Here is a 16,400-nt window from a genome sequence, read left to right as displayed (position 1 = left end):
TTACCGTAACATAACGTTACTTTTTATATGTAGAAAGAAAATGTAATTGTATTGTTTGGCATATCTATAGGCATATTTAACTAACTCTGGGGAAGGACCCCAAGGGTCAAAGTGCATCGTTGGCATCAAACAGGAAAGTATTATGCACTGGTCACTCTTCTTTATACCGCTTTGGAACGACGTATCTTCACCTCGGCCTATAATGCTAGTATCTAGACAGGTTCTATACAATTTTGACAACCATGACTATGAAAAATGTTTTTAAAAAGCTCCATGGCTGTTCATTGCAACTGCAACCACATCTAACAGTAAATGATAACACCACTCCAATGCAGTAACAATTTGCATCGTTTATTGGTAATGGATAGATACTGAAGCAGGGTAGATACAAATTGTATTTGTTCACACCCATAAATCAATGATAGTACAGTATAAAGTTGGTGAACATGTAGTGGGGGTGGAAGCATTTGGCAAAAGGTTTCATAATTAACAGGCACTTAACTGAAAGCAAACAAACAACAATGCCTGTATAGTTCAGAAATAACTAAAGAAAATAACCATTGTGACAGGTTTGGGAATTGTCCTTGTAACATGAATTACATGGTGCAGCACAATCTTAGGGCATCGTGACTTACAGGTAGTGATAGTACATGACCTAACTATTTGATAATAATAAAATTTAAAAAATTAAAACTGTTCCACCATTTTATTCAAGATCATTCATAGTGCCTCTAGCCAATGCATAATGTAAAAGCAATGATTTATTATACAGTATATTTATCTTTGAAAATGAAAACAAACAAAACAAATACATTGTCACCTTGCTGCATGATAAGAAAATTGAAATGAGTGAAACTACAGCTTCAATACTAAATAACTTAAGATATATAAATCTTTTACATCTTTCAGTGGATTATAAATATGGCACCTCTGAAGCTCAAAGAATGCCTATTTTCTTACAGCTTGACAGAGACGGATCCTACAGCCAACAAAGGATGTACTTGACCTAATATCAACTCATCACATTCTGGTGAACCTGTTCACACACACTGGGACACATCCTTAAAATCTACTAGTGTATGACTATTCTCCCAGTGCTTGGCTGAAACAAGTGCATCAATTACAGGAAAAGTAGGGCCAAAAATGAGTGTTATAATATAAAATAAAATGCAATCTCTTGTCCAACAGCTGTGTAAGAGGAAGAGAGGAGTCCATCCATTCTGCTATAAGTGAGATAGCAGTGGCCATCAGAGGACCCGTAATCCATTCAGGTGTGGCAGGTAGCACACCGACACCTGTGGAACTGTGGAAGGTAGGGAAAACATACAGCGGGCCTTTTATCTATCCTGGCGTGTAGAGTTGTTCCCCCGTCTCTTCAGGCTTAGCGTTCAGCAGAATCAGCATGGTTCTCAGTGTCTGTGTTCCTGTCCAATGCCCCTGGGGATGCTTACATCTCAGGCTGCTCTGCGGGGACAGTGGGTCGGGGCTCAGGGGACTCGTAGCGTTGGTGGAAATTGCGTTTCTTCATTTTTTCAGGGGCCTTCCTCCACAGGACAACCTCCTGGAGAGACGGAGAGAGGTCAGATCATTAACAAGTTGACCTTGCATGTTGACATTTCTATACAGTGATTGATGTCGACTCGTGGTATATTTCTCTGTTACAGACTGATTTTTGGCATGACCATATGAAAGTACCGCAATCAGAACATAGGGTTACATGATGTTTCTGTGTTGGGGTTATTCCGTGTACATGCTGGAGCTCTGTGTGTATACCTGCTGTTTGAAGTATCTCCTGTCCTCCTCATCAACCAGCACCAGGTTGAGGAAGTAGCGAACAGAAAACTTCTTGTTGACGTCTCTCATTGTGGCTGTAAGGTCATAACCAGCCAGGAAGAGTCGGATGGGAATTGACTCTCCTAAAGAAACACAAACATTAGTGTATTTGGGTAAATCGAGGACATCAACAGGCTATAAGACCACTCCTCTAGTCTTTCCTAGCCTCAACAGAACAAAAACAGGACCAAATGAGATGAAAGTTCGAGATGAAAATGTGATGCATGAAATGTCATTTTATATATTGGATATTCAAAGTATTCAAATGTGATCTTAATAGGGCCCCAGCTGCTATCTACTTGTGCCGTTCTACCTTTTACCGGGGCTCCATCCATAATCTCATACTTGGCAACCGTCTCCGTTTCCGTGGTCGTGCTGGGCCCTGTGGGCGTGAAATATGATCAACCTTTTGTTAGTTATTGTTCTAAGCGGGTCCATTTATGAATTATTAACATATCCTCTATCATCTAATGATGATCTCACCTATTCCAGTGATCTCCTTCTTGATTAGCTGTAGCTCCATGTGCTGGATCTTGATCCTGACCAGGAGGAAGTAGATTTTTCCTACAATCACATCCTTCAAATGGTACCTGAGGACACAAACAGAAGCATTCACTTAATGACAGAGGCCCAGTCTAGATCCAACCAGTCATCTTTTTTCTGATGGGTTCTAAATAGAGCCCAAAAATTACATAATGCTTTTATGAATCCCATGCCTGTGATGGAATATGAAAACTTACTTTGACTTGTTGTATTCAAACTCTATGTGTAAGCAGTCCTCAATGCCAACCTCCATTTTGATGGAGTTGTTTACATCAGGGTAAGTAGCCAGCTGGTGGACAATCAGGTCATACTCCTTGATCAGGTCAGAGAGGCGTCTCACTATCGTCACCTTCAGGAAATATCTGGAGGAAAACACACACAGAAACCCACAGAAAGAATCATTAGGGTGGCTAAAGACATACAGGTAGAATCAAGAAGTGTGTGTTGGAGACAAGGGTTGTAAGCCTACCTGAGTCTCACATTGGCTCCTACGTAGGATTCATAAGGCTTCTCCACCTGCATGAACTCAAAGTCGTAGCTCCTGTTCTGGGTCAATTCCCCAGGCAGTGCCAGCTCCTTCACCAAGTTCACAAACTCATGGGTGTTGCTTTTGTCACTGAACAGCTCTGCAACACAGTATTGCACAGTGTAAGGAAGTATTGATAGTAGAAGCAATAGCACCTTCTGGACACAGGCTACTACAATAATCCTAACTTTATATGCCTGTGTCTCAAACAGACTTTTAAGATATGGAGATGTTGCCATTTCACTGTTCCAATGTTGGATCAATGGCTAATAAACTAGAATTGGCTATGGTGGACTTCAGCAGTGTTCACATGACTAGCACATGCTCTAAGCCTTTCAGCCTGTACAATACAGAGTACTGGGTTTAAGAACCAACAGTTCCACATACTTTATGTTTGGAGTTTAGAATTTAAAACAGCTGTAAGTTTAGAATTCAGAACAGCTGTAAGGCTCTTCAGTGAACAAACCTATCTGTCCCACAAACTCAATGCGGATCCCCTGATGTTCAAGTCTTTTCCCAGTTTGCTTCACATTCAGATTGACCTGAAGAAACGACAGTCATTAGCAATTTGGACACAAATTAGACTAAAAGCAATAATAACAGTGTAAACAGAATACTCCCTAACTTAGTCCTTTGGTTAAGCTTGGTTTGTAAGGTGCATAACACCAAGGCTGTGATACAATTAATTCATATGTATTAAAACAATGATCGTATATGTTTGAAAACATTTATAGCACAATAATCGCTGGTTTGAAAGCACTTGAACTGTTCATGCAATGATAGTGGACCGTCTTCAGTTTCATCCCACTTGAAATTCCAAACAAGCTGAAACGGAGCTTACCTTCCCGGACACAGACTCTCCATCATAAAATAAATAGTTCTTTTCGATCTTCCCCTCCTCTGTTTTCAGTTCTGCTGTCTTTCTAGACTCAGCATCATTTAATAAGACATCAATTTCACATACAGGGCCAAACAAACCACCAAGGAAACTCTGAAAGACAGATGCACACGATTACATTCGCATATGCATGCCAAAAGTAACCTTCCTATACAATCCCATCTACATATCAAGCCTTGCATATTACAGCTAGCTCTAGCTAGCTCTACATCTGTCAGGGACAATTGACCCTTCAGTTGTTGACTATCAATCAAAGCAAGCAGGGACACTTGAAACCGGATGGGTAGCCTCTGTACACTGTCTTAAGGAAACAAGTCTACTACTGTACTTAACTAGCCTAGTAGTCGGCTAGCTGACTAGATATTCTACAGTATGCCGTCTGAATCAAGGAGGCCGAAAATAATTAGCTAGCTCTAAATCTATTGACGGCTTTCTAGCGATGTAAATCGTTGGTTCTGAGGCAATGTGTTATATTACTATCTGGCTCTAAAAACTTGATGTGGCAATGAACCAAATGATTAACTTGCAGCTGCTGTCCAATAAACCAAGGCCTCCGCAGCTAACGTACCGTTGCAGTTAGCTAGGTTAGCTAACTTGGCTAGCCTAGCTAGCATACGGTTAGCAAGCCTATTTTGCAGTAGGCTACTGGGATTAGCTAGCTAATACAGTTTTAGAGATTGCAGGCTAGCTGTGTCTCTGTTTATGTTTCGTGCAAACAGGCGTGGTTTTCTAGCAGACTCACCATTTCAGCTGTTTATTGACACAGTTACGACAATCTCCGTTTCACCAAGCCCTGTGTTGCTTTGATGAAAAATACTATCCCGAGTCTCTGGGTTGGGAATCCCTCAGTCAGAGTTCCAGCAATCATCAAACTGGATGGGCATTTCACAATAAAAGCCACTGACCGACTTGATATGATAGAAAGGAAACGTTTATCACTGTTTATATTTTGGTAAATATATTTGGCATGTATTTTGGTATATTTAGCATAGCCTACGTCTATTTTGTCTGGAGAAGTATTCGAAGACGAAGAAGCAAATACTCCGGTGTTTTGCCAACTTTTATTTGGGTATAAATTTACAGTAATCGGTGCATTATTGTTGCCAACTTCATACTTCCATAATCCATGTCGTCATGTGAGCCTAATGAGAAGTCTTGCCAAGACTCTTGGGCGGTCCATTCCCCATTCCTACTGTTAGCGATTCTCACCCGAAATTAGAGGAATTTAACAACTAAAATAAAGCGTTCGTTAATGTGTGTAGCCAAGGCCGATCCTATGGTTTTGGGGGCCCTAAACAAAAATGGTGTAGGGGGCCCTTTATAACAAATCGCGGGGCCCTAAACAGATTTAGATTGTTTATTGGGTCGGGCCGGCCCTGAGTGTAGCCTACGTGCTCATAAATGTAGCCTAATGGTTCAAATGTGTTGACGTTTTTTGTTTGTTTAATTTGAATTAGTCATCACACTTACCTTTAACAGCCTACCTGCTAAAACGTACACAAAATCTTACTGATTCTCTATCTGTGAGTGGCGCACAGGCTGTTTGAAGGACAGGGCGCGACATTGAGCTCCACCAGTGTAACAATGTGAATTAGTATTTTATTATTGCTTTGTGTCATTGCAGGCAACAATTTACTGAGTCTTTTACTATCTAATACAGTTAACCTAACATAATGTAACCTAACCTAAAGGGTAGCCTACATGTATTGAATTTAGCAGACGTTGCATATTATTCTTTCTTACATAACTATTCTTACAGCCCTTCAAAGTGGAAAAATTCATTGATTGAACAGTTGTTTGGTTCAAAATGTTTCTTTATTCAATCCTCCATACACTTTTGTTTTTCATCCCATTGATAGAAATAAGACAAGAAAAGAGTGATAACATGTCTAATTGTGACCACTACAGATATTTAGTAGTAGCTATGCAGTCATGCACCTAATAACATATGATAGGCTAGGTTTCAGGACAGAAATGAAGCCTGGTTACAGATTTTTTAAACTGAGATCTACATTGAAACTTTTAAATAACGTATTACTTATAGACTATAGGCTTTTTGGGGGGGCAAAGGTGCTACATCGATTACTGTAACTGTATCAATACAGCAAGAAAAGCAAAAAACAAAAAATCCCTTCAAATCCGTTTATGTGCACAGAGTTTATGTATATAAAGGTCACTGGTTTAATCAAATGAATACAAATGACGTATTAAAAACCCTGATATTCTTATCTAATTTTGGAAAATGAGGTGCAAATTAAGCTTATCCTACACAGAACAGCCGGGACAGGACAGTTTTATATACAGTAAATGTATCAAATCGGGCATTTACACTTGTTCATATAATGTTTAAATATGTTGCCAGATAAGGAATCACTTTTGAAAACAGTATGAGTCATATCAGAAGCATTGCTGTTCTCTGCAATAACTCTACAGGAGAAGGAGGTCTTCTTTCATCTCCTGAACTGGAGGTATGACCTGATCTATCATGACCTTCTCAGGGAAGACGAAGCTGGAGTAGTCTACCTCCCCAGAGCCCTGGTCATTGAGGAAAGGTCCAGCGGCTGAGCCCTCCCCAGATTGCTCCTCCACAGGCTCCACCAGAACTGGGTCTACCTCATACTGGTATTCTTCCTCATCAGCATCCTCTTCTAACTCCTCCTCATACACGTCTTCCTGTTCCTCCTCCTTCGCCTCCTCTTCTTGTTCCTCCTGCACTGCCTCCTCATCCTTCTGATCCTCCTCCTGCTGATCTTTCCATTCGAGGCTGGTTGCCTCCTGCTCGTCAAGCGCAGGGTTCTTATTCAGTCTGGAACAATAACAGAAGCACAGAGATATTAGCCACTAGCCTCCACATCCTCCCAGCCCTTCCTGTGATTCTCCCTGTAGCAAAGAATTCAAGCAGCAGGCTACAAGGAGTAGGAACCCCCCTTCCTACATCCATCTTCTTTGACTCTGATTTGTCTGGAATCTTTTTATATGACTTAGCTTGATTTAGTCTGGAAAAACAACATTCAACACAGCTAAAAAGAATGAGCTGACACTTAAATTCATGAATGTAACCGCTTGAAACAGTAAAGAGGAAGCTGTGATGATAACAAGTTTCTTCAGTGGCAAAACTTTCTAGAACATACTGTTCCAGCATCTACTGTGTAGTAGTACTGTAGTAGTGAAACTCCTGACTGATCATTATCCATAGTGAGACTGAGATGATCATCTGTAATCTAAACTCTGCATGACAAAAATAGGATAATAATGGTAGGAAGATCTCTAGGTGAAGTCACGTCATGGGACCATTTGGGTAATGGCCCGTATTGCATCATCATAGCACAGTCCCACAGACAAGACAGGCCAGAGACAAGTGCAGAAATGCAGGAGGATATTCAGGTTTTGTGTAAACATCCAGAGATGTTGATATAACAAAAGGAACCATTTGTAGGGGGTTAGCATCAATGTGGTTAAAAAGTTCTGTCCACTTTTCAGTAACTTTTGTAACTGCAATCAATTGGACTTTGGCCTTTTACACCTCAATGGTAACACGTAAAAACACAACAGAATACTTAACTCTGCTTGATAAATTACAGTAACTGCTAATAATAATGTACTTTCATCCCTGGCTGCATACCTACACAGAGCAGGCCAAGAGGAACATAAGGCCTACAGTGTAATGCCCTGGAGGTTGTAAATATGCATGTACAGCGGGCACACACCATGTTCATTCATCACTGATATAGGATCATATCCTATTGTCACTACTGGCAATCCTGACTGGTATAAACAGTGGTACATACAATCAACAGTGATGCTACAGTAGCTAACTGTACTGTTACTCACAACAATGTGAATCAACAATATTCAAAAGCGAAACTTGTTAACAGAAGTTTATACATACAGGTCCTTGACAGCAGATGCTGGAAGTCTGTCTTGGAGTCCTGGTAGATCCTGCAATGGTCCTCTCTGTTTGATGCAGTTGGCATTCTGACCATTGGGACGACACTTGACCCACATGTACCTGCCTTTGCCTGGGCCAGAGGCTGGGGCACCTGTACAGCATACAAAAGGTGAGTAACCATTACATTACTGGAGGACCACATGCCAGTCTTTCACTCCGTCAAACCAAAAGTACATTATAAATATGCAAGTTGTCTTGAAATTAAGGATATTCTTTATTGGGCTGGGATTGGCTCATGTATTTTGTCTGTTTTTAACCTGTGTTAGGTCGTTAAAGTGAGTATGGTGATATCTGCCTGGTCATCACTGTGGCCTGTATGATAAGGTTGTTAAGGACATGCCTGCTGGTGTTCATCACGCCTGGACAGTTCTGTCCTGCCCAGCACATAATGAATTTAAATGAACTATGGATATGGGTCAAATTTTATTTTAAAACACATAGGTCACCTAGGCTAACTTGATGTTTTGTCGACATTGAACACTGCAATGTCTTAAACCTCAAAGTCCTCTAAGAAAACAATTGCAACATTTTAACGTTGCAATGTTGCATTTCTGTTTTGTTATTTATTTTTCGGTTTCATTAGGCCTACTTCTAATGTCTTACTAGACATATTTTGGCTTACAGTATTCTTAGCGACGGCAAACGTGAAAGATGCGTGCAGATATGAGTTTGTGATGTACTACTACTTTATGTTTTACTTATAGGCTGAAACATCAACGTTTAACATATTCTTCACAGTTTAGCCAATATATTGTCTCATGGATTATCTCTGTTGTTCTGTCAATAACAAATCTGTAAAGCGGAAAGCGCATAAAAGTGGGCAGCATATTGACTCACCAAGTCCGTTATCCAAAAGAACGTAAAGGACGATCAGTGATACGAACATCTTCATTTTCAGTAAGCCCGTCATTGTTTTCGATATACGAAAACAAAATAGTACGATATATTCAAAATATTGACTTCTCCTGTGGTGTGTGAATATTATATATCAACTTAATGGCGAAATACTTTAAAACCCTGCCCATTTATGCGTCATTGTTTCCTGAAATAAGACGTCTTCGGCAAGAAGTTTAACATCCGCACTGGAAACTTTACACTACCATATCTGGCATACCTCTTCTGTGCTTTTCCCACTGAAGAGATACTATTGGGAAAAAAACATTGTAACAAATATGGATGGTTGATAACCATCCATAAAGTCAGTAAACTCACGAAGTCTTTATTCTTTTTTGTTGTTGTATCTTTTGCTGACCCTATGACAGTGGTTTTATATACACATGTGGCGTATTAAACATAGCCTCCATAGTATTGTCTATCTGTCACATGAACTCTTCATTTGACCAGCATAGAACCTGAAATAGACCTGGAGAGGAATGTAGTGTTAGTTGGGACATCTAACATATAATGTAGCCTTGACTCAATCACATTTGAAATATTTAACCGTTATGTTGAAATGACAAATGGGCATAATGAAGGATGTTGTTGCCTTGCATACTGGTATTTTGAGGTGTGTGGTCAGGAACTTGAGCAGGCCTATACAAGCAGCTAAACCAGAACGCAAAACAACTTAACCAATGTTAAGGAAAACACTTCAAGCCTTCACCAAAGAAAAAATAAAAGTGAACTGTTAAAGTACATAGAAAGAGTGAAGTTTAGTGTAATCTGTAGAATAGATGCAGATTGGACAACGTTACGTTATTGGAACATGCTGGGCCACCATGTAACCAACTATGCAAAATGTTATACAGCCATCTGACAAGAACTTGCCAAATATTTGGATGGGAGGTGGTGTACAGACTGGACAAATCTATATGAGACTGTCAAATCTGCTGTACAGCTCCCACATCAAGAAAAATGGGGTAAGGCACCAATTCCAGTCTTCCCTAACTATAATCTCGGATTGGATGATGGGAAACAACCTAGAGTTAATTATTCTAGCTGGTAATATTTATTGTTTTGACAGAAGTTCAAACTGTTGTTGGTGCGTGGTGCATTTTCTTTTTACAGTAGCACAAGTTGAATGTTGTTTATTTCCAACTGATGCAGAATTGTCAAATGAAACAGGAAGTGGTCGTAATTGTCAGCTATCGTTTGTGCCAACAGGAAATGACACATTTCTACACTCTATCTCCACCCCCCCACTCACACACACGGAAAACACACACACATGCTTAACACTTCTGAGTAACCACTAGAGTTACTTCAATTCAGATACATGTTTCTCTCCTGTTGTTTCTTTGGATAGAAGCTGAATTCACTCGACATTGAGATAATAAATAACAGAAAATGTATACCTATCTAAAACTGTACTCTTGTTAAACCATGTGCCTGTGAAGACTTACTCATCTGCACTTTTTTTTTACCATGAACTGATGCTGGAAACAAGGTCACTCACAGTCACACAGTGGCTGTCTGTCCGAGGTACCAGAGTAAGAGTGTGATAACAGCCTGAGGCGCAGTTCCTTACCACATTCAATTTGAGGAGGAACCAAAGTGTTTGATGTGAAGATTTGTGACCTAGTAAATGTACTGTTTTAAAGACTTAGTCTGTCAGACTTATGTATACTAGGTCAAAAGTCTGTAACTATGCAGTGTGTGCATATTGGTATGCTGTACATTATGAAAGGGGTCAAAAGTTATACGACGCCTTATCCTTGGACGACAACAAATTGCAGAAACAATATTCACACATGTCCGTGTCTATACTCAGACATTTTGAAGTAAATATAGTTTTATGGGACTTTAGAGGTGACAGGCTGAACTATAATTGTCAGCCTGAGGTTTCTTCCCTAACCACTGTCACATTAGAGTCAAGTTCAAATCACATTCAGGAGTGTCTCCCTTGATATGTCCATTGTTCTGCTCCTCTATTATAGATTTAGGAGCCTAGAAGGATCCTACACCCATCCAAGATTCTTTTAAGCTCAATAGAGGAGGGAATAAGGACATAGGTCAGGGGAAAGCAAGGAGGTTATATAGGCTAGGAGAGGGAGAAAGATGGGGAAGAGAACTGGGTTGCTGTGTGGGTGTGAGGGACTCTGAACAGCAGGGTTTGCTGAGCGTACGCACAGACTACGTTGTTCTGTGGTGAGAACCACATAGTAGATTTAAAGTACATGGGCGGAGCGTCTGACCAGAACCTCATCGCATGGCCAAGACTGATATTAAATCAAATCACACTTATCTGAGCTGAAACAATAGAGGTCTGTCATTAACTGTCTTCTGTTCTATCTGTTTGGTGTGTAACTGGCCCTACCTCTGTTACAAACGGTTGGATGATTCTTTATTCTCTCCACTGTCATATCTAAATTAAGATCAGTTGTCACTCACAAATGAGGCAGTATATCAAAGCATCAAACTAACCACAATTTAAAACAAATAAAAAAAATAATAAGCACAGGCAACTTTTCAAACTTGAATCCTGTATTTTCAAAAACACAAACATAAAGGCTGTGGCCTAAACAGTAAATATCCTTCTGATGACACTTTCACACATCGTCTATCTCACCAACATCTAAAGAGGAAGTGAGATACTGTCTGTTAAACTTGTATCAAACTCATGATTAGGACACAGGAAATTTGTTGTTGAAATACTATTTAACTAGGGTTGAGTAAAAAGTAATTTGTTTTTAGTTTCCTTGATGTGTTTGTGGTTGATAAGAACAGGCTTGCCTTTCTGACTGGCTCTCCATCTTCAAATGTGGGTTTGCACAGGCCCATATTTACATTTAGTCATTAAGCAGACACTAAAACATATTATTTATGGCCTCAGGGTGTATGCCTGTCCTGTCAGGACCATTTTCTTAAGAATTGATGACATGATGCATTCATTGTGTAAGAGTGTTCAATCTTAGCTCATAAACTCATCTTTCATGATAACATCTACGTAAGGCAAGTCAGCACCTGGCCTTCTCAGACCTGAGAATTCCCTATGACGCACACTTTCCTCTCATTTAGAATTGGGTTGTGGTATGGACCTCTGAGCACAAACATCTACAACACTCTCTTAAACCTCTTCAGGATAGATTTTTTTCAATCCTAGAGGTTTAACGTGGCTGTAAAGCAGAACTGAAAATGATTTTAAGTTCATCACACCACAGAAGAATGTTGTTAATTACCCATCCAAATTCGAATGAAAAAAAACACAGACAAGTATGTTAAATTAGGCTTTGAAATGGTGAGAAAATCAGCAGTCTTCTCTGCTTGAGACTGGGGGGGTGTGTCGCCTGAAAGAGCTGAGGCTCCACCCCCTCGAATGTATTCAACAACTAGCCAAATCAATTGCAGATATCAGAACAGACCTACCTGCAGTCTCTGAGTGTTTTATGTGTTAATGACTTTGCATTGTACCAGCTGAGTAACAGAATGCAGCTTATATAAACCGTCTGTGATCTGACCAAGATAGGTTGGGTTTTGCCCCGCCTAAACAAAACCTGAGCTGAAAACGGGTGAGAAACTGTTCAACGGTCTGTTGAAAGTCAGGACATTATAAATGCAATGTAACGTGAACAGCACCATCACTAGAAGGAAACATTCATTGATCAAATCTAGACATTCCCCCCTTTCCAGCAGCATTCACTCCAACACCTTATCCTTGAGTAATCATGCTAAATTCCTACTTTGGTTCTAGAAAACAACCTTCCATTATATCAAACCCAGTAAAGCAAGCTCTTTGGGCTGCAAGGTTCATCATGGCAATCACTTCCCTGATGCCAACAGCGACCTCTTCAGTCCACTTTACGCACTTACATGGACCTCACCACTGACACAACAACTTTATTACAGTGCACAGAGGAATCTTTAAATGTAATCTTTACTTGATTTCATCACTTGGCAGAAGTTAAACAAACACAGTGCCAAATACCAGTGTCATGTAGCATTTTTCACAACAAGAATTATTACATATCTACACATGACAGTGCAGACTACACAATCAGAAAATAAATAAATGTGAACTAATGAAATTGCCATGCATATTAGTGGTTAGTCTTAGTTTTTACATTGGTCCAAAGTTAAACGCAAATATCAAAGCAAAGATTTGCATATATATACAATATATATCAAGAAACATCCAAAAGACTTGGTGTTTAGTTCTGCTGAGTACACTTCATGAGTCTTCAGACATAGCAGAGGTTTGAATCAAGCTGTGCACAGACATCAGGCTCTAAAATCCTGTCTAAATGTTTGAAAAATGCTTCCAACCTCCCTCCTTAGTAACTCCTGGTAGTACACAACTTTACCTTGGAACAATGGAATCCCATTAAATCAGGGCTTCCCACAAGGATGGGATTGAGGGAGGAAGCATTTCAAGGAGCATTTCAGACAGGGCAATACATATTTCTCAGCAAATAAACCATTCATTCAGTCAGTTAGTTAGTTGCCGTCTTGGCTTTAATCCTATTGATTTTGAGCGGTAGCAGGTTGACCATCTCTTGACTGAGCTCCAGCTCTGTCTCCACAGAAGCACATGCCTCGGGGTGGTCCTCACAGTACTGCACCACCGACTGGTAGCCCTCCAGGGAGACATTCAGGTTCTCCAGCTGGCCGCTAGGACTCGCACTTATCAAACGGCTATTAAGGCGTGCCACCCTGAACCTGGCAACCAGAGCTGGCCGCAGGACATCATCTTCCAGGCGATCAGGAACCTTTCCCTCAGGGCTACGGAGGGAGTCCAGGAACATCTGGTAGTACCTGGGGTCATACGGTCACAATTGTAACAAGTCACCAACAAGATGGAGGGTTTAGGTACACACAAACATGCATCTGGCCAGTTGGCTGCTGTTGTTTTAACATCATCATGGTGAAAGGGTAGACAATCTTACTTCATAAAGGTCCTTCTTACCTGATCGAGGAGGAACAGAGATGGTTAAACTTTTTGACGGTGTGAGCATCCAGCTGATCCTGGCGGTTGGCCACGGCCAGCTTCAGGTCCATCATCTCATAGTGGGTCTCAGCCAGCTCAAACTGCAGCTGGCGGCAGATGAGCAGGTAATACTGGGCATTCAACTCCTTGCAGATGGGCTCCAGCAGGTCCACGCGACGCTTGTGCATCTTACAGCGCCGCTCAAGGTCCTCCTCAAAGAAAGCCAGGGCCTTGAACAGGGAGCTGTGGTCCTGCAGGATCTCGATGTGGTCAGTCACGTGGCCATCCATCTCAAAGTATTCCTTGGCCTCGTTCACGTAGCTCTGGCCAACCAGGAACACGGCTCGGGCCTCCTGGAAGTCCAGCGGAAAGGTGCAGCTGACCTTTTCCTCCAGGCCGCAGATGGAGTCGAAGGTGTCACTGGAGTCAAAGAGGATGGCACTCTTCCTCCCCCTCTCCTTCTCCTCCTCTTCTCCCTGCCTGGCCCTCCTCAGCTCCTCCTGATGATCCACATCCAGCTCTCCGATGTTGTCCTGAAGATGAACGATCCAGACAGAGTCAAACACACAGGGTTATTTTAATGGTACATACAGTAAATGGCCATGTAATCCCAGAGTCTGAATCGCCAGAAACGATGTATCACTGTATGTTACCTCTAAAGGCTTTTTGGCATCTTGTAGCAAGTTAAGGCAGTATTTGATCCAACACCTAGCAATCTCAGCCCTCTTTTGTCTCAGCTGCTCTCGTCGCTCACTCTCTGCTTCACCTGGACACAAAGGGGAGCAGGCAAGACCAGGTAAGTAGTCAGAACGTTTTGATGGACAGTAATGTATCGAAAAATGTATCTATGAGCAGCACATTAAAACCTACTTTCCAAAGCAGCAGCCTCTGAAGGGACTTCTCCAGCCAAACCTGCAATGACACTGGCTGCTGCCAGGCAGTGTCTGCCCTCCATGTAGTGATTCTGGTCATGCACACACACACACACATCAAAATACAGTCATACACAAAACTCTATCCTGGTTGTGTTTCAGTGCTGGGTGAGTGTGTTTACCTTGGTGATGTAGTACTGCGACAGGGTGGCAGCGTTGATGGCCCACTCCAGAGGAGAGAACTGGTTGTACTGCAACTGTCTCTGCAGAGTGCAGTGGCAGTAGGAGCCTGCCTTATCAAACTGCTCAAGGTTTTTATACACCTGGGCCAAGTAGTACAGAGTGTGGGTGTAAACCATCTCGAACCTGTTTCAAGAGACCACAACAATGGCATCATCAAAACCTCCTACATTACTTGATGTGATCCCCACATTGACAGACAGGTCAATAAATAGCCTAGATGTTTGCAATGTTTTAAGTGGGTTAGTGATTTAGTCTAATATTGACAGAGGCATGTCCAATTATTTATCCATGGAAAGTGTTCACCTCTTACCAATCACTGGTGTATAAACATACATTATGTACAACTGAAGCACAGCTTAAGAGTGCATGCTCCTTTTTGAGAAAGTAGTTTTTTGGGTGTGATCATGATAGAGTACCGTTTGGTTCTTTCTTGCTGTGACAACTTCTCCTCCTCTGCTGCAAAGTACTCAGTAATGTCTGTTGGAGGCAATCCATCCTATATCATAATAAAAAAACACAATTAAACCAATTCTGAAACACATAACACAACTGTGTCAAAAGGGGTTGAACATAATTAATCCGTTACATTTGTCATGACTGTCAACGGTGCGCACTCTAACCTCTTTCATGAAACGTTTGTACATTGCTTCAGCCGTCTCTAGATACCCTTGGGCTTTCTCGATTTCATCTCGGCCAGCCCACAGAATTCCAAGTTGATTCTGTAAGGAATAAAACAGTTACAAAACAACTATATCTGGCTTGACATCAGTGTTTTTAATTAAATGAGTACATGACCTTATTGAGGGTTTCGGGAATCAACATCATAACTACAGTACAGTAGGGTTACTGCAGAAAGGCATTACCCTGACTTGAATGAACAGCGACACGTTGTCTGGTGATATATTGCACTTCTCCAGCAATTTCATGCAGTTCATCAAATGTTCCTCTCCGGCAGACAACTCCTCTGTTTCTACATGGTTTACCCCCAAATAAAACTCTATTGCCCCGAGTTGAGCTGCTTGAATCCCAACAGGGGATTCTCCACAGTGGCCTCGCCCAAAAGCATCGTCCTTTGCTCCGTCAATAGGTTGCTCTGTGGGGAGCTGGTCGGCTTCATTGGCGTTACTCTCGTTGTCATGTTCGACATAGAAGTTTTTTAAGGAGCAGTGTATTTCCTTCAGTAATTCCCTTGCGTTATACTTAGAACGAAATGGATCATTCTCCGGGTCCTTTCGAGATTCTACATCAGAAAGATGTTGAGCAGATGTGAATTTATCGCAGATGGCTCTCCACTCCGAACTAGATGCTGTAGCCATGTTGGAAAACAAACTGATCGCCGATGACTAGACAAGGTTGCCAGGTTTTTTCAATATCCCTCCGATCAAATGGTCTTGAAATGAATTATTTCTGACAAATTCCGACTATATAATTTTTTTCTTCTCATAAACATATTTGTTGGTTGTAACCCACCAGTAACCCACCAGTAACCATTTTTTTAGTGACAGAAATGATAAGAGAAGAGCACACTCCACCCCAGCTGAAGGCGCTGGTCGGCTTTCGCGAGTTTGCTAGTCAATGACGTAAAATAATTAGTCTCATAAACATGAAACTATTTATTTTACTACAAAACGTGACACGCACAGGGGCAGTGTCAGAACCAACAGAACTGAATG

The 16,400-nt window shown here is 41.2% G+C and overlaps 3 protein-coding genes across 3 annotated transcripts; all 3 read right to left on the bottom strand.

The window, feature by feature from the left end:
• Positions 1–691: 691 nt before the first annotated feature.
• vps26a (VPS26, retromer complex component A) lies at positions 692–4,701 on the bottom strand. The gene is made up of 9 exons (XM_062464001.1): positions 4,543–4,701; positions 3,744–3,893; positions 3,369–3,444; positions 2,846–3,002; positions 2,574–2,738; positions 2,317–2,423; positions 2,147–2,215; positions 1,774–1,916; positions 692–1,561 (listed from the first exon to the last, which is right to left on the bottom strand). The coding sequence occupies exons 1-9, from the start codon at positions 4,543–4,545 to the stop codon at positions 1,448–1,450; spliced, it is 984 nt and encodes a 327-aa protein (XP_062319985.1). The 5' UTR covers positions 4,546–4,701; the 3' UTR covers positions 692–1,447.
• An 891-nt stretch (positions 4,702–5,592) lies between these two features.
• Positions 5,593–8,789, bottom strand: srgn (serglycin). The gene is made up of 3 exons (XM_062464000.1): positions 8,587–8,789; positions 7,690–7,840; positions 5,593–6,606 (listed from the first exon to the last, which is right to left on the bottom strand). Exons 1-3 carry the CDS (start codon positions 8,657–8,659, stop codon positions 6,228–6,230), a joined length of 603 nt encoding a protein of 200 aa, XP_062319984.1. The 5' UTR covers positions 8,660–8,789; the 3' UTR covers positions 5,593–6,227.
• Positions 8,790–12,544: 3,755 nt separating this feature from the next.
• kifbp (kinesin family binding protein) lies at positions 12,545–16,262 on the bottom strand. Its single transcript, XM_062464022.1, has 8 exons — positions 15,591–16,262; positions 15,348–15,446; positions 15,144–15,223; positions 14,667–14,850; positions 14,483–14,576; positions 14,266–14,378; positions 13,592–14,145; positions 12,545–13,440 (listed from the first exon to the last, which is right to left on the bottom strand). The coding sequence occupies exons 1-8, from the start codon at positions 16,041–16,043 to the stop codon at positions 13,119–13,121; spliced, it is 1,899 nt and encodes a 632-aa protein (XP_062320006.1). The 5' UTR covers positions 16,044–16,262; the 3' UTR covers positions 12,545–13,118.
• Between the last annotated feature and the right edge of the window lie 138 nt (positions 16,263–16,400).

This window comes from Osmerus eperlanus, chromosome 6 (assembly GCF_963692335.1).
Source record: "Osmerus eperlanus chromosome 6, fOsmEpe2.1, whole genome shotgun sequence".
NCBI classification, from domain to species: Eukaryota; Metazoa; Chordata; class Actinopteri; order Osmeriformes; family Osmeridae; genus Osmerus; species Osmerus eperlanus.
Note: the sequence above shows the minus strand (reverse complement) of the source record. Positions and strands in the feature narration are given on the sequence as shown.

Excerpts from the sequence above, each read along its gene's own strand:
- vps26a (XM_062464001.1), bottom strand. Across the intron at positions 3,445-3,743 it reads GAGAGTCTGTGTCCGGGAAG|GTCAATCTGAATGTGAAGCA; the intron begins GTAAGCTCCGTT and ends TCGTTTCTTCAG. Across the intron at positions 3,003-3,368 it reads TGAGTTTGTGGGACAGATAG|AGCTGTTCAGTGACAAAAGC; the intron begins GTTTGTTCACTG and ends ACTGTGTTGCAG.
- srgn (XM_062464000.1), bottom strand. The coding sequence starts at position 8,659 with ATGACGGGCTTACTGAAAATGAAGATGTTCGTATCACTGATCGTCCTT. Across the intron at positions 7,841-8,586 it reads TCTTTTGGATAACGGACTTG|GTGCCCCAGCCTCTGGCCCA; the intron begins GTGAGTCAATAT and ends TATGCTGTACAG. Across the intron at positions 6,607-7,689 it reads GCATCTGCTGTCAAGGACCT|ACTGAATAAGAACCCTGCGC; the intron begins GTATGTATAAAC and ends TTATTGTTCCAG.
- kifbp (XM_062464022.1), bottom strand. The coding sequence starts at position 16,043 with ATGGCTACAGCATCTAGTTCGGAGTGGAGAGCCATCTGCGATAAATTC. Across the intron at positions 15,224-15,347 it reads ACAAACGTTTCATGAAAGAG|GATGGATTGCCTCCAACAGA; the intron begins GTTAGAGTGCGC and ends ATTATGATATAG. Across the intron at positions 14,379-14,482 it reads AGAGGCTGCTGCTTTGGAAA|GTGAAGCAGAGAGTGAGCGA; the intron begins GTAGGTTTTAAT and ends CTTTGTGTCCAG.